Below are 21,696 nucleotides of genomic sequence, written 5' to 3' on the forward strand. Positions count from 1 at the left end.
AAAATGAAGAATTTACTACAAAAATTCTTTATTATTTTGTGGTTACTCTAACTAATGCTTGTACATTCATTCGGTTCAGTAACATCCATTTGAATAATCTGAACGACTTAGACAAAACTTATATATGTATGAACCTGACACTCACATTATTTACAAATAAATTACAAATCATTAACAGTGGATAAAACATAACATCAGTCTCATAGGAACATTCAAAGTAGTTACAATGAACAAATTGGTAAATGAAAGATGACTTAGATGTGCAGTAAGGAGATTCGGCAGTCGTAAGGGACTCGTTGAAAGTTTAGGTGTTTAGTCGACCTCCTCGACGGTCGGCCCCGAATTCCGTCCTCCGGCTTGCCTGAACTGCGCACCGCAGTCTTGAGGGCCGGCAGGTCCGGCGCTGTTCTGGTGAAGCTTGGCCATCACCGCGGAGCATTGTTTCTGAAGCGCCTCGAGCTTGTGTTGGTACTCGTCCTTCTCGGCGAGGGTGTTGTTGTCGAGCCAGCGGAGCGTCTCCTCGCAGAGTCCGCTTACCTTATCCCTGTCCTCCTGGGGGAGCTTCGCCCCGTGCTCCTGCAAAGCCTGCTTGACGTTGAACAGGTAGCTCTCGAGTTGGTTTCGAGCGGCGACCCTTTCGCGTTGCTCGTGGTCCTGCTCCTTGTACCGCTCAGCCTCCGCGAGCATCCGGTCGATTTCCTCGCGGGACAGCCGACCCTTGTCGTTTGTGATTCTCACGTCGCTGCTGCGACCGCTCGCCGTGTCTTTGGCGGTCACGTGAAGGATCCCGTTGGCGTCGAGGTCGAAGGTCACCTCGATCTTGGGTACGCCGCGAGGTGCCGGGGCGATTCCGCTCAGCTCAAATCGCCCGAGCAAGTTGTTGTCCTTGGTCATCGCCCGCTCACCCTCGAACACCTGGATCGAGACCCCGGGCTGGTTGTCCGCGTAGGTGGTAAAGGTCTGCGTCTGTTTGCAAGGGATGCGAGCGTTGCGCTCGATGATGTTGGTCATGACGCCGCCGGCGGTCTCGATGCCGAGAGAGAGCGGGGCCACGTCGACGAGGAGCACGTCCTGGAGGCTGGAGCTGGCGTTTCCATCCCCACTGAGGATGGCCGCCTGAACAGCGGCTCCGTAGGCCACCGCCTCGTCGGGATTTATGGAGAGGTTCAGCTGTTTGCCGCAGAAGAAGTTCTGCAGAAGCGATTGGATCTTCGGGATTCGCGTCGAACCCCCGACGAGGACTATGTCGTGAATCGCCCGCTTGTCCATCTTCGCGTCGGCCAGCGCCTTCTCGACCGGGGCGAGGGTGCCGCGGAATAGGTCGGCGCAGAGCTCCTCGAAACGCGCCCGGGACACCTTCGTGTAGAAGTCGATGCCGTCGAAGAGGGCGTCGATCTCGATGCTGGCTTCGGTGCTCGACGAGAGCGTGCGCTTCGCCCGCTCGGCCGCTGTACGCAGTCTGCGGAGCGCGCGTGGGTTCATCCTCATGTTCTTCTTGTACTTCCGCTCGAACTCGGCCGCGAAGTGCTCGACCAGCCTCGAGTCGAAGTCCTCGCCGCCGAGGTGGGTGTCGCCGGCGGTCGCTTTCACCTCGAACAACGAACCCTCGTCTATCGACAGGATCGAGACGTCGAAGGTTCCACCCCCGAGGTCGAATATCAGGACGTTTCGCTCGCCCTTGAGGTTCTTGTCGAGGCCGTAGGCGAGGGCCGCGGCCGTCGGCTCGTTGATGATCCTCAGAACGTTGATGCCGGCGATGGCGCCGGCGTCCTTTGTCGCCTGTCTCTGCGAGTCGTTGAAGTAGGCCGGGACGGTGATCACCGCGTCCTTGACCGACTGGCCCAAGTACGCCTCGGCCGTCTCCTTCATCTTCGTCAGCACCATCGAGCTGATCTCCTCCGGGTTGAACCGTTTCGTCTCGCCGCGGAACTCGACCGCGATCTTCGGTTTGCCCCCTTCCTCGACGACGCGGAACGGCCAGTGCTTCATGTCTGCCTGGATCTTGGGGTCGTCGAATCGCCGGCCGATCAACCGCTTCGCGTCGAACACCGTGTTGCTCGGGTTCATCGCGACTTGGTTCTTGGCCGCGTCTCCGATCAGCCGCTCCGTGTCCGTGAACGCCACGTAACTCGGCGTTGTTCTGTTTCCTTGGTCGTTGGCGATGATCTCGACTTTACCCTGCTGCCACACTCCGACGCACGAGTACGTCGTTCCCAAATCAATTCCGATTGCTGGCATCTTCGCTTCTTTTACGTTTGCGTATATACCGTTATGCTTTTCACCAAACAACTTCGCGTTCTTGATTGCTTCGAATAACTTGCTTTCAACTGTCGCGTGTTTCGCTTTGATGCGTTTCGTTTCGCTTGCGTTTGAATACTGCCGGGCTCTGCGTGTCGCCGCCTATTTATACTCCCGCCAGTATTTCCCGAGTCGCCGCGAACGTTCTAGCAAATGCCAGGCTGCCGATACGTTCGCCTCGTTCGTTGTCATGGATACGACGCTACACTGCGCCACGTGATATCTACAGGCTGTCATCGGCGCGTGGAACGTTCGATGCTCGAAACTTCCATTGATCAATTCTGTTCAACTGTTCAATTAGAACATACAGGCCGGAATGCATATTTCCATCAGTGAGTGGTAAGTTCCAGAAGCTCAATGTTCTGGAAATACATTCATCTGCGGGCTTACGAGCGCCTAGGAAGTTTCGCGAATCGACGAATGAGCGGGTAACGGTTCATAGTGAGTTACAGAATCACCCTACTGATTTTCAGATTTTCGAAAAGCGCCCGGACAACACCGCTACTGCGTTAGTGGGCCAAATCAAGAGAAGACACGAAAGAACCATCGCGACGCGATGGAAGTTTCGAGCATCGAACGTTCCACGCGCCGATGACAGCCTGTAGATATCACGTGGCGCAGTGTAGCGTCGTATCCATGACAACGAACGAGGCGAACGTATCGGCAGCCTGGCATTTGCTAGAACGTTCGCGGCGACTCGGGAAATACTGGCGGGAGTATAAATAGGCGGCGACACGCAGAGCCCGGCAGTATTCAAACGCAAGCGAAACGAAACGCATCAAAGCGAAACACGCGACAGTTGAAAGCAAGTTATTCGAAGCAATCAAGAACGCGAAGTTGTTTGGTGAAAAGCATAACGGTATATACGCAAACGTAAAAGAAGCGAAGATGCCAGCAATCGGAATTGATTTGGGAACGACGTACTCGTGCGTCGGAGTGTGGCAGCAGGGTAAAGTCGAGATCATCGCCAACGACCAAGGAAACAGAACAACGCCGAGTTACGTGGCGTTCACGGACACGGAGCGGCTGATCGGAGACGCGGCCAAGAACCAAGTCGCGATGAACCCGAGCAACACGGTGTTCGACGCGAAGCGGTTGATCGGCCGGCGATTCGACGACCCCAAGATCCAGGCAGACATGAAGCACTGGCCGTTCCGCGTCGTCGAGGAAGGGGGCAAACCGAAGATCGCGGTCGAGTTCCGCGGCGAGACGAAACGGTTCAACCCGGAGGAGATCAGCTCGATGGTGCTGACGAAGATGAAGGAGACGGCCGAGGCGTACTTGGGCCAGTCGGTCAAGGACGCGGTGATCACCGTCCCGGCCTACTTCAACGACTCGCAGAGACAGGCGACAAAGGACGCCGGCGCCATCGCCGGCATCAACGTTCTGAGGATCATCAACGAGCCGACGGCCGCGGCCCTCGCCTACGGCCTCGACAAGAACCTCAAGGGCGAGCGAAACGTCCTGATATTCGACCTCGGGGGTGGAACCTTCGACGTCTCGATCCTGTCGATAGACGAGGGTTCGTTGTTCGAGGTGAAAGCGACCGCCGGCGACACCCACCTCGGCGGCGAGGACTTCGACTCGAGGCTGGTCGAGCACTTCGCGGCCGAGTTCGAGCGGAAGTACAAGAAGAACATGAGGATGAACCCACGCGCGCTCCGCAGACTGCGTACAGCGGCCGAGCGGGCGAAGCGCACGCTCTCGTCGAGCACCGAAGCCAGCATCGAGATCGACGCCCTCTTCGACGGCATCGACTTCTACACGAAGGTGTCCCGGGCGCGTTTCGAGGAGCTCTGCGCCGACCTATTCCGCGGCACCCTCGCCCCGGTCGAGAAGGCGCTGGCCGACGCGAAGATGGACAAGCGGGCGATTCACGACATAGTCCTCGTCGGGGGTTCGACGCGAATCCCGAAGATCCAATCGCTTCTGCAGAACTTCTTCTGCGGCAAACAGCTGAACCTCTCCATAAATCCCGACGAGGCGGTGGCCTACGGAGCCGCTGTTCAGGCGGCCATCCTCAGTGGGGATGGAAACGCCAGCTCCAGCCTCCAGGACGTGCTCCTCGTCGACGTGGCCCCGCTCTCTCTCGGCATCGAGACCGCCGGCGGCGTCATGACCAACATCATCGAGCGCAACGCTCGCATCCCTTGCAAACAGACGCAGACCTTTACCACCTACGCGGACAACCAGCCCGGGGTCTCGATCCAGGTGTTCGAGGGTGAGCGGGCGATGACCAAGGACAACAACTTGCTCGGGCGATTTGAGCTGAGCGGAATCGCCCCGGCACCTCGCGGCGTACCCAAGATCGAGGTGACCTTCGACCTCGACGCCAACGGGATCCTTCACGTGACCGCCAAAGACACGGCGAGCGGTCGCAGCAGCGACGTGAGAATCACAAACGACAAGGGTCGGCTGTCCCGCGAGGAAATCGACCGGATGCTCGCGGAGGCTGAGCGGTACAAGGAGCAGGACCACGAGCAACGCGAAAGGGTCGCCGCTCGAAACCAACTCGAGAGCTACCTGTTCAACGTCAAGCAGGCTTTGCAGGAGCACGGGGCGAAGCTCCCCCAGGAGGACAGGGATAAGGTAAGCGGACTCTGCGAGGAGACGCTCCGCTGGCTCGACAACAACACCCTCGCCGAGAAGGACGAGTACCAACACAAGCTCGAGGCGCTTCAGAAACAATGCTCCGCGGTGATGGCCAAGCTTCACCAGAACAGCGCCGGACCTGCCGGCCCTCAAGACTGCGGTGCGCAGTTCAGGCAAGCCGGAGGACGGAACTCGGGGCCGACCGTCGAGGAGGTCGACTAAACACCTAAACTTTTATCGAGTCCCTTACGACTGCCGAATCTCCTCACTGCGCATCTAAGTCATCTTTCATTTACTAATTTTTTCATTGTAGCTGTACTGAATGTTCCTATCAGACTGATGTTGTTTTATCCACTGTTGATGATTTGTAATTTATTTGTAAATAATTGTGCGTTATGATTTATGTAAGCTTAGTTAAGTGTCATTCGAATTATAATAATGGAATGTAACCGAATCTGAGTGAATGCGTATGATTGCCAACAGTACCAAATAAAATGAACAAATTTTTTGTACATAAATAATATTGAAGCCGGTTTTTTTTCATACATCTCTATTTTATGTTCATATTCATACACCTCTCTCTCCCTTCTTTCCAGAGCCCTTCTCATATTTACTAATTCAAGTATCATTAGTTCAAGTATTGTTTGCAGCACAAATATTAGCGCAGCTATATTATCAACTAGAGAATAGTATCATTTCAAAGTGACTTACGACGGTCAACTTCGTCTAGTTGAATCTGTTAAAAATCAATTGGGGCAGATAGCACACATTCAAATGTTTTCTCTAAATTCAGATCTGGGTGTGACATGTTCCGAAGTGGTGCAAACTCAGGATCAAAGCCACCAGCACCATGGATGAAAAATCTATACGTAATGATTATGGTCTCGCAGCTGTAGGAAAACTAAATGTACAGTATGGGAAAATTAGCCGTAAGGGTCGACCCGACAAGTCTTACAGTCCATATTATTTTATTTTCACTATAGTTTAATGCACCAGAAATTACTCCTGGGCCAATCACTGAGTTCACAACCTAGTAAAAGACAAGAATGAAGTAATGAAATTAAAATTAATTCACTGGACCACAGATTCAAGACTTAGAGGGTCAATGAAATACCTGTTAAAAATGAAAAATTCACCCGAAGTCAAAGTTCACAGTAGCTACATTAATCGATCATCGAGCACCGAGAAGTCTGCCGTAATTTGAATAGGCCGCCGTTTAGCGAACATTGGCAAGACTGGATACCACCATTAATTATGTAGTTTTGTTGCGTGATCAGCCTGGCAGCACTGGGTATGTAAAGGCATCAGCGGACAAGGCAGTGAAGCCCTCTGAGCGAGGTACCTACGAACAAGACACAGTCGCTGGCGTCGAAGTTGAGTGCTAACCAGACGGCAGTCATTGGCGGGTGCGGGCTGTTCGTACAAGGCGTGTGTTGAGTGGTTCGTCTATCCCCCCTCATTAAAAGAACAGTGATTGTGGTAATTTATTTTGAAATCGTTGAATGTATGAACGGACGATCGCATAGATCGTAATAACAAAATGTCAAGGCCAGGTGACAGACAGAGCTATGCGCAGACCTATAAATTGGTGGTCGTGGGCGGGGGTGGTGTTGGAAAATCAGCAATAACGATACAATTCATTCAAGTGAGTTTCATGCATTTTTTATTCTTTTTCCATCCCCTCAATTTTTCCTTCGTGCAACGCACTCAGCGTAGGTCGACCGCTTATCCGTCAAAGAAAGGCTCGGTTGTCCTTCGCGTCGCGCTCTATCGTGCCTAAGGAAATTTCGATGCATGAAAGTTGCCTAACAATATCAGCAGTGTCGACTATCTCGAAAAAATAGGGAGAAACTATTTGCTATATTAATTAGCTGAGATGTTTACGCTCAAGCAGTCAGGAAGGCATTTTTAGTCCCATTTGCGGAAAAACCAACGTGTGCAGATGATAATGATTACGGTGTATTTTCGTAATATTCCTCACATCAGTGCATTTATTGCTTAAATCCTTCTGAACGTGTCAGAGTTTCGGTCGGGTAGATACTTGTAAGTCAGAAACGTCAATGCGTCGTGTAACTTGCTTTCAAAGACGTGATATTAATTGACAGCTGCCAATAAGGCAAAATATTAGAATACCAAGCGACACTTGACGTCATCGTAATCAGCTGAACATTGGAAATATTACGTTAAGAGTCATCATCCGTGTAAGGTTAAGAGATCAGAACCTTACAACTTCGCGTTAGAATGGAAACCGCGAGAGAACGATTGTAAAAAGTACACAAAACTTATATAACCAATGGGCCGCCGCCCCAGCTGCTTAAAACATCCTCTCCCATCAGTTTTCGCGCTGACGAATGTAATTATGTCAAATAATCTTCGCCTAGCCCGGCTTTGTTTGTCAACGAATGATTATGGTTATCGGCAACAACTCGATCGGTAATGGTGTCAAATTCACGATTTATGAGAGGAGCGTTTCTTAACTCATCGGCGTAAATATTATGTAGTTTAATTACCGTGCATAATTAATTAAGCCGTTTCCCGAGTCACATGGATATGCATAATGCAGGGCACAAGGTTTCATACCCCCCCTCCGGCCATATTACACATTCGTACAACGTTCCTTCGCCAGCGCCGCTTGCGTATTTGGTATTGGAGTCGTGATCGCCACATCTTGGGATCGCCTACACAGTTTTACATAGGCGGTTTTACAATGGACCGTCGCCGTTCCTCTCGCCTCAGCTAAAACATGCACCGTAACATTTATCAAAATCGTCAATGTCTTGTATCACGCGTTATTCGTTATCTTTAACTGATCGCAGCTGCTTGAACTTGAATTGTTTTCCATGTAGTATGCACATTACATCTGTTGTATTCGTAAGATGACGTTCACGAGGTGTCAGACTTTGCAAGTCCAACAAGAAAGTCGGGAGATATTCAAATCACATTGATATTCGAGTAAAGTCGCATAAAAGATTGATAAACCCAACAAAACGGCGATGGCCTAGAATTTTCTGATCATTTTCATTCTCGTTCGATTTCTAAAACTCTGTCGTACACTCGTTGTTAATTTACGCATAAACAAACAAGTACGTTAATTTAGTCATACGAGAGTGACAATATTTTGCGATGGCTGGCAAAACTTTGTCAAACATACGCCTGCCCTTTCTGTCGACATTTATTTGGATATTTGTGCAAGTTGATGTCATTGCACAAAAATATTTTCGAAATGTCCACTATATTAAGAATCGTTGGGTTTATTTACTTTAACGTTTATAAGTCAGCCTTACAATCAGGCCGATTCAACGGTTGCGTTGCATTATTGTTTCTTGATTGCAACGTTTAATTATAGATGGATAAAAATTTATGCTTTTATGTATCCCACAAGAATGCAGTTAGATAAACAAACCTTTTTACAAGTTCAGTTTAAATGCCTCTGAACGTTCCTGGAGGATCGTTATTGTATGTAGGTATTATAGGCTAGCGATTCGCCTGCGCTCTACTATTTTTGGCAGTCGCGGCCTTATCCAGTCGTCGGTCCTCGACTTGTAGTCTAGACTGTTCACTTTCAAAGGACTGACGGAGGCTCGAATAGATTCTAAAAATGCGGGAAATCGCTGAATCAAATTTCAACTCTCGCTAAAATATGCGTTTCATGATGACAATAAGTTTTGTTGCGATCATTGCAGCATCACGTAACTGGATATAATCTGCTAAGTACATTAATTATCTAGACGCCGTCCATTCAGCAGATAACTCTATTTGACACTCATGATTTTTACGAAGAATTTTGTGTAGTCGGTCGCAGATAGGAGGGTGTAAGATAATTTTTGAAGTTCGAAATACTAAACATCGTCGACCTGTTCGGTTTACGACCAAATGGACAGTGGAACGTTTTGTACATGTATGATTCGGTATGAAAAAATTGAAATCCAATACGATAAGAAACATCTATCTGACAGTTCTAAATATGACTAGGCTTATTTTCATTCCATTTCTGTTTATTGCCAGAGTGATGAGTCACATGGTGAGTGTAAAATATGATATAATAGACTGATATAGCATACATATAATTAATGCCTACACGTCACAAATCGACCATGATAACAGAATCGTAATAATAATGTGTGACTGAATTTACATTGTCTATATCCCCCCGTATATAATCATACTCTAATCGAAGGTATTGATCGTTAACATTAACCGTTTCGTGGTAGCTCCACCGCCCAAAAAAAAAAACATGTAACGCACTTTGTTGATGTTATCTCGTTATTCGAGCAAACAGCTGCTTATTTATCCTAATCGTAAGAGAAATTGCGATGAATGAATTGTAAAACATAGGTGTGGTATTAACCACTAATTGTACTACAATTATCGACATAGTGCGAAACGGTATGTTCCTGTATCTCATTGCGTGTTTTTCCTCTGTAATATAAGTGTACGTGATAAATCCACTTGCGTAGAAAGAATGAAACACATTCTGTATATTTATACACGTATACCTAATGTATGAAAGCGAGTTTTGTATCGCGTGGGTTATCCCGTATGCATTCCACCGAAACCTACAACTACATATTCCGTTCTACGCGCTATATATTTTCCATTTTATTTTATGAATTTTTATTACGTTAAATTCAGCTTGCTTTCACAGTAGCTTTACGAAATATGTATATTACAATTGTCAAATAAAGAATATTACGTATACATGATAAAATCTGGAAACTCCTGTATTAATCATATTTTTTTTCCTCAATTGTTGGGTAATAAGCTTAACTGTTCAAATCTACTTACGTTAGAACATCTCTTTTCGTATTGTTATTTGTATCTGTATTCGGTTTGATTTTTATTAGTAAATAATGTTTTCTCACGCAGAGAATAAACGAAGGAATCTCCATTACACGGGCTCTTTTAATTCCAGCGACGAAGTTATTTTTATTTGATGATATGTCGTGTAACTTTTGTCGATCTGGGTGTGAAGTGAAGTATAATACTAGAGATGAGTGGATTGCGTGGCGTCCACTTAAGATTAATTTTGTTAATTGAATTCCTGAACAATTTTCCAGGGACTCGTTAAACGATATGGTTTATATCAAAGGAGCTAACATTTTACTCCGCGGTGCTCATACAACATAATATCTTGCTTGACGTCGAAAGCAAATATTTTTTCAACGAGCAAAAATTGTTCAAAAATAATTTCAAGTTATTTGAGAATCTGGAATTATGTTGGGGCTGAAATTCTTGTCATTATATGCTGCGGTGAAATTTCGCACCTGCAAGTGTAGAATATGAAATTGTGAAATTCGTTATTATATGCGAAATGATGTATTGTCTTGCATGAAGTAATGCGTTGATATAAACTGCAACCGTCGAAAGGCTGATTTACTATATTTTGACGTATGTAACATAAATAATGTAATACGAATGCAACAATTGCGGCGGAATTACACTCTGTGGCTGGGCGAATCACATATCGCGCAACGTATTATTATTAACTTCTATCTTTGTCAAGTTAATTAATAAGAACCTCGTGTCATACGTCATTATGCATAATTATAGAAGTGAAGAGTCAACTGATTTTACTCATTACAAGCCATGATTCAATTTCTACACATAATATCGATTCAGTTACTGTATTATACCTACTAGATTGGCAGGTTAAAACTTCTACGTTCAATTTTAATTTAAATCTCGTATTATAGGTGTAACGTTATAAGCATATGATAAGAGAGATGATGAAAAACAATGACGTAAACTCCTTAGTCAGTAATTTTTGCTCGTATAAATTATTCATCGTGCACGGCATATGTGCAGCCGTCGTTTTTACTATTGAAATATCCTTAAACATAGTTATAGCTTATATATTAGAATCGAGCTGTCAGAATGATTGTGAGGATGTGTAAAAAATTTAATTAAGAGAAAAGAGAACCAACCCAAACAACCTTTTCGAGAATTTTCGTGACGTATAATTCAATTGATAGAAATTCTGATCCGGTCAAGATTTAAAAAATATGCAAATTTCGAACAACTTATTTCCACACAGTTTCGTTTCTTGCGATCTGGGTTAAATACAGAGTAGAGAGAGACTCATATTCTAAATCTGTGCCCTATCATCTCGACCGTTTTGATAGACCAGACTGAGAGTTATATCGAGCACAAGGTGATATCACTGCTGCTTTCGGTTCAATGTCACGCACGTTATAGTTTGAGGCTTCTTTACTCTGCACTACTCCGAAAACTAGACTCTTGTTCTTCGACTAAACTCTGTCGGCTGCCCTTATTTTATTTCGGTTAACTTTGTATTATACCTATCAACAGGGTCCAATGTCGTAGAAAATTATCTGTAAGGGGGAAAGTCATCTGCAGAATAACCTGTAATCTCCGAGTAGTAACGAAGTTTTTGCACCAATCCTTGTGCGGAGTAGATCGATGTTGTTAGTCATCCCTCCGTTGGCCAAAGTATGCGAATTCGTCCAGCCTGACTTTCTGCTAAATGGTCGCTCGACGCGATTTCTTATTCTTAATTAATTTGTGATTATTAAATTACTAAATAAGTTGGCCAACGGTGTATACAAAAAAGCACATGGCCAACGAAGGGTTAAGTTCCCTTGTCCGTTATTCGACCAAGCTGTGACTCTACGCTGCGATCTTTTACGCGAATTGCTAGCTCTACATGGATCGTGGGAAAAATCTAGTTCCTATCGAGGTAAATGTTGTACGGCAGGGTTTGTCGTCTGTAAGGTCGCGATGTCGTTGTCCTTTCACGTGATTTCCAGACTTCCTCGAACTTCAAAGGCTTAGGGGCCATACTTAAATTACGTAACAAACGTAAGGGAGGGGGGGGGTCAGACTCGATTGTTACACTTTGTTACGATACGGGGGAGGGGGTCTTTTGATGCTTGTACGTAATTTTTTGAATTGAATGTAAAATTTTTTGATAATTAATAAAAAAATTCAAACTGAATTCCCGCGCCAGATTCTGTTATAGCCAAACCTTTAACATTTTGAAACTAGCGCGCTGCGGTAGCTCTTGGCATTAGATCACTCAACTTACAGCAATTAAAACACTTAATAATTAATTAATAATTAATAAATAAAAGAATAATGAAAAATACAAATGATTTTAATAAAATTTTATGCTATTTCGTTATTTGATTCCGAAAAATTACGTACAATTTGGGGGGGGGGGGGGGGGTTGACATTTTGTTATGATCTGATACACAGGGGGGGTAGGGGTTGAAAAGTTCTTCAAATTCCGTTACGTAATTTAAGTACGGCCCCTTATACTGACATGTATATAATCGAAACGAGGCGATTGGCCGTTGCTGTTTAAAGCGAAACCTGCACCCATTGCATGCACGTGTCGTTCTTGCAGCAGCTTTTCACCCGCTCGGTAGCAGCCGGCTTTTATAACCTGATCTAAAATACCGGATGTTCAACCCCAAACACGGACAAAGTATCTTTGAGCTCTGCACGTATCTATCTTATACCTTATATCGTGCAGCATGGCACGACTTTGGGGGGGTCTTCGAGATCCCGCATATAAGGCAGGGATTCTGCACTTGAGATATATCTTTTAACCGACACCGGAAACTAAGATTTGCTGGGTATGGTTATACTGAACACCCTGCATCGCCCTGAAATCTCTACCGACTGAGAAGAGAAATTATCTATATTATTCATTTTTTGGTTCTTTTTGATTTTCCGGTTATCTGATTAAACCGCCGTAAACAATCCGTCTGCATCTTTGTGCGCACAGGACAGGAATTCGAGGAATGTCGGATGCGATGGAGATAAATCGCGGGAAATTGGGTTAAAAGTCTGGTAAATATTATTTGAAACGCGTCATTTACATTGTCTTTGCGTTACGGTTGAAGTAAATTATCTTATAACACACATAAAAAACATTTGATGACTATTACGAATGTTGTGTTATTCATGTGGATTATGTAAATTACTGTTTCGATGATATGAAAACAGCTAAGATTGTTTTTAAAATTAGCTGATCACCGCGTGAAAAATTTGTAGTCCACAAAAGTTTTCAGAGGTTCATGAAATTTTAGATCGAAAACGCAACGGTAGGAAATGATAAATTATCAGGAAAAGTATTTTTAATGTTATAAATGGTAAATGTATTACATAGTTATTGAATCATATAATAATATACTAGAGCCCATCGCGCTTCGGAAGTCTGCGTTGTTATCTCGATCCAGATAAAACCATTTTGCGGCTCAAATAGACGGTCAAATGATTTACTATGTTTTGTTCGAGGCTACAAACGGTTATAATCAGTTGAAAAAAATTATAAACAAATGAGGAGAAGAAAATTTACCGTGCAGAATGTTTTTACTATTGGTAAAAAATATAAATCTCGAAATATAATAAGTACTTGTTGATTGAAAATTGAATTTTCCTACATTCCAGATTTGCTAGAATTTTCTTGCTATCGACAGGTTACATTCCGGCGAAGGCGTTAGTCATTATTTATATACAGTACACATATATATTTATATGAAAAAAGAGAATGCGAAATAAATTACACTTGAATTTTTAAAATCCGATTTCAGATTCGTAATCAGCGATCTTAAAAACTTATAAGTTGTGTAAAACATGTATATGTGTGGAGGAGTAACATTCTCGGAAATGAATTATTCCATCAATTTTCACAATTTTAGTCAATCAATTTTCTTCTAACAGTAATAATTTACGTTATATTGCAATAATTAATTTCAAGTATTGCAAATTAATTAGTATACCATCAGGAATAGCAAGAAACCGCAAGAAAATGTGTTGAAAAGTTCTCTAAACAAAAACTGGATATAAAATAGGTGGTAAGAATACTTGCCACTATGATTCAAAGGGTTAATCTGAAAAATCTTCGTGACATTTTATAGAGTATTATTCGACATTTTTATCTCGATTGACTGCTTTATTAATTTCTGATCGTTGATCGCGCTATCGGACGAAAAGATTCTCGCAAAAGGAAAAGTTGATGAATTTTGTAATCTGTCATTCGTTACGGTCTATTTCTCAACTGAATTTAAATCGCTGCGCCTTTATTTCAGAGTTATTTCGTCACCGACTACGATCCTACCATCGAAGACTCGTACACGAAACAGTGCGTCATCGATGACACACCAGCCAAACTCGACAGTAAGTAACTCATCCAATCTGTTTTGTTTCTATTTTTCTTTACCTTCTCTTTGTCTCACTGTATCTCCCCCAATTTACGAGTGTACTTTTGAGGAAAGAACGAAAAATGTTTTCACAATTGAAAAGCGTATAGCTCTCTGCTTCTACGCTATTGTATTTATTCTTGTTTTATTAATGTTGAATTAATGTTATTTTCACGCTGTATCTGTTTTTCTTGAAAAAAATTTTCGGACATTTCGGAAGAGGCAGCAAAGGGGTCTTGAGACTCTCTGCGTACATTAATGTAAATATTGCATAGAGCCAAACTCTTGTGGGCAGCCATCATTAAAACAATCTGAACATCCACTCCAACGTATCTAGGCGCTGGCCGTATACCTCTTGTAGATTATTTTCTCCCTCTTTTGAGAGTCTAGCCATAGCGGCAGCTGATACCTCAGCTCCGTTTGCGGCCGCAGCTTCTGTTAACGATCGTAAACAAAGTTATTTCTGGTGAAAGTGTTACTTATTTCCCGACCACGGGTGCGTAAATGCTTTTTAGAATTCTGCTGTCGAATGAACAACAATCAATTGATTAAACAAGAATGATACGGACTTTTAGACTCTATTACACATTTAACGTAACACTTACGGCTTTTCATTGATAATTTTGTTTTCCGCAGTCTTGGATACCGCTGGACAAGAAGAATTCAGCGCAATGCGAGAGCAGTATATGCGTAGCGGCGAAGGTTTTCTTTTAGTATTTTCCGTCGCCGATCACTCGTCTTTCGATGAGATGTTCAAATTCCACCGACAAATTCTCAGGGTTAAAGACCGTGACGAGTTCCCGATGCTAATGGTTGGCAACAAAGCTGATCTGGACCATCAGAGAACCGTGAGTGTAAAATTAGCTCATTTTCTAAAGTTACGCGTAAAAATTATGTAATTTCGATTGCACATTCTTATGTTTGAAAAAAAAAAGTATGATTTCGGTCATTTTTTCTGTAATTGACTCATTGTCACTCGAGGATTTTCATGTCATAAGGTCGTATAACTTTTTTGACTGTTCGAACTGACTTTAAATGCAGGTTTCCATGGAAGAGGCGCAAAACTTGGCAAGGCAGTTGAAAATCCCGTACATCGAATGCAGCGCGAAACTGAGGATGAACGTCGATCAAGCCTTTCACGAGCTAGTCCGAATTGTCCGTAAGTTCCAGCTCTCTGAACGACCGCCGTTAAAGCCGAATTATAAGATGTCGAAGAAGTGTTGCGTTTTGTAATGAAAATTCATTGCTTTTACATATCTATATATCAACAACATACGTGCCATCGGCAACATGGAGAAAATTAATGGAAACAAGGTTTAAGAAGACAACAGGGCGATAAAAAACAAATAACAATAATCCGTTGAAAATACAATGAGACAAAGTAAACAGTAACGACGATAAGTCACTTGCCATTCAAGCTGCAGCTACGTATTATAAACCAGACCAGAATAGAATTTCATAACGGTTAAAAGTTACAATTTTTGATTTACGATTCTTCTTACGTAATAATGTTGGCGATCATGTAGTAAGCGATATTTACGTTTTATGTGAGTTTACCCCAACTTTATACGTACGTAGACTCAACTTAAGGGGCAACACCACTCCAACGGCCGAAAAGAAAGGCCTAAGATTGACGATTTATTTTGGGAATGTGGAAAAAGGAATAGGATTTCTTTTCAGGTGGTTTATCTTACACATATCGAAATATGAAACAAAATTTCTTATCATCATTTTGATGCAAAATGGCGGCGACAGAGTCAATCTTTGAAATCGCCGTTTTTTAAACTCCTTCACGGGAGAACAGATTTCTCGTAAAGTCTAAGACCTGGAACAAAAAAACCAATAAATTTTATAACCTATATACTATTGCCTATGGGACTACATAGGGTTTTTTTTTTTAATTAAATTTTGTAGAAATGTTGCAGTTTTGAAAAAAAAATCGATATTAAGGCCAAAAAATTAGCAGTAAATTGTTTATAAAAAACATGTTTACATTAAATAAAAAACCGGCTACGTACTGCCATAGAGAATGTAATAGCAAAGCCACTGTCAACATTTCAAATCAATCTATGCATCGGTGTTTAAGTAATCTGTCCTCCCAGTTTGAAAAAAGTGGTTTCGAGAATAATACGTTTCAAGTTTTACGAATACTTAAATCTTTGAAATTTTTGGTCTCTTCAAATTAGAGCATTTTTCCCTTTTGAATTTTCTTTCACTATAGGACCAACTGTGTATTGTTTTTATGACCCTAAATTATTGTTTAAGCAAAAAAAAATGAATAAAAATCATACTTTTCAAAATCCTAGAGTGGCGTTACCCCTTAATACAACAAATCTGTAAAGGAAGGCGATGGCATTGAACAAAATTTCTGATGAGTGCGTTGAATTAATAATTAGTAATAGTAATAAGAATATTAATGATAATAATAATCTCAAGATCATCGAGAAAACAATTGCGTTTTAATGTTAATATTTATATACATACATTATTATTGTATCAAGTCTTATCAGTCGTTATGATACATGCACTTACAGAATATCATCCAAAAGAAATTTCTAAACCTTGAAATTGAGGAAAAAAATTTTATTCCTTAACAAAAATCATCAACAGAGTTTATAACTATACGTTAGTGTATAATAAATTCATGCTATGGATAACAGTTTTATATTATCGATATTATTCCTGAAGCTTTATTTGCACGTGTTTTCATCTCAGGCGTATGCGTAGCTGTTGTCTGTTGTAAGATTAAGTCCAGTGAAATTTCATATTTGTATAAAACATGAGTATTTTTGATTGGTTACTTATCAATGAAGAAAAACGTCTTGTATTCGGTATCATTGATCGGAATCAAACTGTTGATTAGATTTTAGTATCTATCCATTAGGAAACTGGTAAAAATCGAATTTCTCAGATGGAAAAATTGACCGAAAAAATATCGACAATATTATATTATAATACAAGTAATCTAATGCTCCGGTGCCATCATCTTTTTAAAACGATTATGTATGGCTAGTTAGGGGGCTTAAGAAAGTCGGTACAAAAGGTTTATATAGGAGAAATTTGGTAAAGGTGAATTTTCTGGACACAATTTTTCAATTTCTCCATAAAAAATGGAAATTATTTTCGATTCTATATTTAAATTCATTTTCCTATCACTTTATTTCAAATCTAATAATCAGACAGCAATTCCTTTCAATTGTACTCACGATGCGAGTTGGGAACATTTTCAGAAAATTCACTTTATCCCACTCATAGTATGTTCATATTTTTATTCACCTTTGTGTTCACAAAGAAACGTATCGGTAGAATAATATCATGGTAATTGTTTAAATTTTAAACGAAGAAGATGATAAATATTTCTGGTTATACTGTATGCTGTAGGAATTAAAGGTAAAAAGCTTACGTAAGCTCGTTGACCGAGTGCAATGATAACAATTTTCATACTTGGAACGTTAAGGAAACTATTTCCGAGGGTTAGCAAAAAAAAGAAATTGAAATAAAAATTGATTACTAAAAATGATTTTTATATATTTTTTATAGACAAGTTTCAGAAGGGTTTTAATGCAAGGGAGCATAGTGTACACCTCAAGTTCAGATTTATAAAGTGACCCTCTCTTGGAATATACTTTTACCTATTTAAAGTGCTTTAGTTCGAAATATTTTTTATATATAATATATATATATATAAATATATCTGTATAAAGTTTATACAGAAAAATATCTAACTGCTGTAATACAGGTATTTTACTCTGTATTTATAATGTGTTATTAATTCCTAGAAGATATGTATACTTACATGAGGCATCACAATTCTACAACATCTCATCGCAATTTATATCCAATGGATTCATATGTATATCATTTTATCATCGATTTTATTATTTAATTAAAACTTCACAAATATTAGTTTCTCTTACACTATCACGTTGCATTAATGTTTTCATCAGAATTTTGCGAGGATACAGATTTTATTCTGATCGTGGTATAAAATTATGCAGTGATTCGTATGTACCATACTAGTACTGCACAAACGGTATACATTCAATTCAAATTATTACTCATATTATCTGCCAATTTAATTTTTCAAAATTTTTTATTATTGAGTTGCATTTTAAATAGAAATCGACAGAAAATAATAATGCAGAATTTGATATGTCGGCATATAGTCTCAACTTTTAGAATCCATATTCATCTGCTATTTGAAGTCATCAATATACGTAGGTTGTAAATGAATGATATACATATTAATTAAGACAACATAAATTTCAAAAAGTCGAAAGTGGTCATATAATCAGAAGAAAATTAATTGAACGGATTTTCGTTGTTAAAAACCTTTATTGCGTTATTGTATTATTCAAAATTTTACTGTGTTTTTTTAAGAGAGAGAATTGAGTATATTTATATCGTAATTACAATCGCGCTAAATGGCAACACTTAGAACGTGTAATATAATCTTAATAGCCAAAATTTGTTAGAATTTTATTGTACATAATAAGTACCAGTGTTTTATAGTTATAATTATTATTATTATTATTACTATTATAACAACAACCGAGTATTTACTGAATCGTTAGAATAATGGTAATTAAATTAATGTTTATCAATAGCTTAACTTCAAATAACACCAATAAATAATTGTCTAATAGAAGTATCTATGTAAAATGAATGTGCTGAATGTGTGTAATAACTACGCGCAATATAATTTATAGGCATTGTCAAACAAAAAGCACAACGATAATTAACGGTTAATTGAAAACTGAACTGAACTGAACAATATATACAAAGAAAAACGCTTTCACTCAGTGTCTCGTTTTTAAATGAAAAAAGATTGAAGCTTAATTTCTAAGGTACATACCTAGTTAGTATCTACTACAGACGCTGTTGGTGCGAGTTTCACTGCTATACCAATGTACTCGATAATTCTACAGTGCTGCCACAATTCTTTTCACACTCCTAATGAGTAATACATAATATGTAATCGTTCTAATGCATACATATTAAGGATACAATTGTTTGATGAAAAACACTTTGTAACATTTATTAATCGGAGATTTTTATTACATAAATCTAGCGCACAGCGGTCGGATTTATGACGAGAATTAATTTCCAAGGTAAAATATATTGTACACCAAATAACACCAAAATAAACTAATTATTATAAACTCTTTTACATAAAATCTAGATATGTTTCATTATCATTATTATGGACCCTACTCAAGCTGCACTTTACACATAATGTGGGTTAAATGAAATTCCTTCTGTCCGTAAAAATATTACAACTTGTCACTATAATCGATTACGAATCGTAACTCACAACTTATAGAATATTTTATGCTACTGGACTAGCGATATAAAGAATGTATTTTGTGCTGTATTTACAGTATTCTTCTGGTTTTTAAAGATATGTGGATACTTAGGTAATTTAAAGAATTTTTCTACAGTCCTCAATTTCATGGTTTAGTACGGACGCATTTTGAAATACTTTGCCAACTGTAGCTACAGTATTTTTATACAACTACCTTCTTCTTAATTTGTGCCCGGTACACTCAATTTTTGGTTGCTAATATGATTTGTATTTTGAATATCATAAGCGAAGCACAGTTGAAATCGTATGAACGAGAAAATTTGTTAAGTGGTAAACCGAGATAATAGCCACCGGGTTTCATATTATTACCGTCCTGTGTTATAAAGTGACTGAAGAAATCCTCCACCTAGGGGTGGATGGCGTGATTTTCTAGGAGATGGCGTATCATCGTCCGTCGTACCTTCTTCGTCCGATGTTTGTTTTTGTCTGCGAATGTTCTTACGCGGTTCAACGTCTTTCAAGCTTTGATTTCTATTCTTGATTTCAGCCATGAGACGCGCAACTCTTTCAAGCCATTCTTTGTGCTGATTTTGGAAATATTCCATCTTCGCATGTACTTCTGGATACAGGCGTAATCCCAGAATGAATTCAAATTTGTCAAAGTACTGTTGGACCTCTCTCTCTTTTTTCCTTTTCATCTGTTTCTGCCGACATGTCTCCACGATTCTTTGCTTCAATTTTTGTATGGTATCTCGCTGCAATTTAATAAGTCGTAACAAGTTCTTTCGTTTGTGCTGAATCGCTTGCAACTGTCGCGAAATACGCTCCTGTCTTCTCGCTAGTCGCTCACCTTCCTCTTCTTTTAATCTCAGCTCATGCCGGTAGTAGAAGTTCTCTGCTTCTAAACGCTCGTAATCTTTTCGGTCTAGATTTGGTGTTAAAATTTTCAGAGCATCAAAGACGACTTCCTTCTCCACAAGGCTGTCCCTCAGACGTGCCTGTGATTTACGAAGAATAAACTTAGGATATTTTTGCTCGGCAAAAAGTTTGCACGTATCCAATGAATAGTGTTCAACTAATTCAGAGAAAAAAACGTACTCACATACCGCACACGAATTTTCGAGATATCCTTCATTTTTGCAAGCTCACGTGTTATCATTGCTTGTACTTCTTTCGTGGATAGCGGTTTGCCGTTTGTATAAGCTTGCGCTGCAGCTGCTCGCTGCTTAGAAAGCAATTCTTCGATGCCAGTATCTGCCTCGTCTGTCTTTTTCCGCAAATCTTTTCGCAGTTGCGTGATTTCTACTCTAAAGTCTTCCTCCCCAGATTCAAGTTCTTCTCGCAATTGCTCGTACTTGGATAACTTTTTTAAGTACTTATTTCTTAGAGGGTCTTCTTCGTTTGCCTCCCCGTAGACACGCATCATCTAAAATTACACGGTACTGTTGAGAAACATTGATCTGCAGCTTAATATAATTGCAGTTGAAAGTCTATGTCAACTATACATAGATTAAGAGAATCTGAATTGTTCATTTGTTTTTTACCCAAATTTTTAGGCGTTCTTTAACTGATCGTGAGTATTATACCGTACAACCTTGTTGATTCGAACGGTTCTTTTTAATCACAGTTTCGATCATTTTTCTCCGAAGGTCAGCATAACTCATCAATTTTGATAAAAACAGCAAGTTCTGGTGACATTTGCCAACCGATCGCGATGCAAATAGTATTGGAGTAATGTTTGTTTAGATATTGTACCTGCTTTCTTTTAAAGTGTTCGATTAGTTGAGTGTGAAAAAAGTTATTTCGCACCATGCACGTCTCAACCTTGGCCCTCACGGCTGCCAATTCTTCAAGTAATGTTTTTCGGTCCATAGTATTTCCCGTAGAAGATGTATTGGGGTACCCGCACCCCCAATCTGCATTTTTAACAGATCCAATCCCAGATGAAGCGGATGAACTTCTCTCGATTGCCCAAGCATCTTCCTCCAAAAGTATGGAGGGAGACAAATCCAAGCGATCCAAGAGTTCTTGTTCCCAGTGCAGTAACAATTCCATTTTATTATTCAAAATTTATATTACATTTCTACACAAATTTGCACTTGTTTACCTGCCAATTTCACGCTTACTTTTGGTTTGACTGATCTGACGGATTTAGTCACTGGTAAATGATTGTCAGACATGTTTCGATTGTGCTTAGTAATCGACGGCTGATGATATAATATCCCTTCTTAGGTATGTATCAGTACAGTGCTAGCAACGATAAGCTAGGCTACAGTGGGAATATCATTAAGTTTCCATGGAGAACGATTGATCAATATACCAAATCGCAAACGC

The 21,696-nt window shown here is 40.9% G+C and overlaps 4 protein-coding genes and 2 long non-coding RNA genes across 8 annotated transcripts; 2 read left to right on the plus strand and 4 right to left on the minus strand.

Moving 5' to 3' along the window:
• Window positions 1-11: 11 nt before the first annotated feature.
• On the minus strand, window positions 12-2,470 carry LOC124303111 (heat shock protein 70 B2-like). Its single transcript, XM_046759929.1, has one exon. The coding sequence runs from the start codon at window positions 2,236-2,238 to the stop codon at window positions 313-315; it is 1,926 nt and encodes a 641-aa protein (XP_046615885.1). The 5' UTR covers window positions 2,239-2,470; the 3' UTR covers window positions 12-312.
• Window positions 2,471-2,955: 485 nt separating this feature from the next.
• Window positions 2,956-5,408, plus strand: LOC124303112 (heat shock protein 70 B2-like). Its single transcript, XM_046759930.1, has one exon. The coding sequence runs from the start codon at window positions 3,187-3,189 to the stop codon at window positions 5,110-5,112; it is 1,926 nt and encodes a 641-aa protein (XP_046615886.1). The 5' UTR covers window positions 2,956-3,186; the 3' UTR covers window positions 5,113-5,408.
• Window positions 5,409-6,203: 795 nt separating this feature from the next.
• LOC124303126 (ras-like protein 2) lies at window positions 6,204-19,238 on the plus strand. The gene is made up of 4 exons (XM_046759971.1): window positions 6,204-6,535; window positions 13,947-14,034; window positions 14,694-14,905; window positions 15,099-19,238. Exons 1-4 carry the CDS (start codon window positions 6,431-6,433, stop codon window positions 15,288-15,290), a joined length of 597 nt encoding a protein of 198 aa, XP_046615927.1. The 5' UTR covers window positions 6,204-6,430; the 3' UTR covers window positions 15,291-19,238.
• LOC124303129 (uncharacterized) lies at window positions 6,593-7,894 on the minus strand. Its single transcript, XR_006907838.1, has 2 exons — window positions 7,401-7,894; window positions 6,593-6,666 (listed from the first exon to the last, which is right to left on the minus strand). It is a non-coding gene; the product is annotated as an uncharacterized LOC124303129 (long non-coding RNA).
• LOC124303128 (uncharacterized) lies at window positions 14,259-14,801 on the minus strand. The gene is made up of 2 exons (XR_006907837.1): window positions 14,663-14,801; window positions 14,259-14,492 (listed from the first exon to the last, which is right to left on the minus strand). It is a non-coding gene; the product is annotated as an uncharacterized LOC124303128 (long non-coding RNA).
• Window positions 17,057-21,633, minus strand: LOC124303116 (cingulin-like). 3 transcript variants are annotated; one of them, XM_046759937.1, is made up of 4 exons: window positions 21,489-21,633; window positions 21,118-21,389; window positions 20,465-20,788; window positions 17,057-20,360 (listed from the first exon to the last, which is right to left on the minus strand). In XM_046759937.1, the coding sequence occupies exons 2-4, from the start codon at window positions 21,232-21,234 to the stop codon at window positions 19,728-19,730; spliced, it is 1,074 nt and encodes a 357-aa protein (XP_046615893.1). In that variant the 5' UTR covers window positions 21,235-21,389; window positions 21,489-21,633; the 3' UTR covers window positions 17,057-19,727. The 3 variants fall into 3 exon arrangements, with proteins under 3 accessions (XP_046615893.1, XP_046615892.1, XP_046615891.1); XM_046759936.1 differs by having other exon boundaries at window positions 21,172-21,389; window positions 21,470-21,633; XM_046759935.1 differs by having other exon boundaries at window positions 21,470-21,633.
• Between the last annotated feature and the right edge of the window lie 63 nt (window positions 21,634-21,696).

This window comes from Neodiprion virginianus, chromosome 4 (genome assembly GCF_021901495.1).
Source record: "Neodiprion virginianus isolate iyNeoVirg1 chromosome 4, iyNeoVirg1.1, whole genome shotgun sequence".
NCBI lineage: Eukaryota > Metazoa > Arthropoda > Insecta > Hymenoptera > Diprionidae > Neodiprion > Neodiprion virginianus.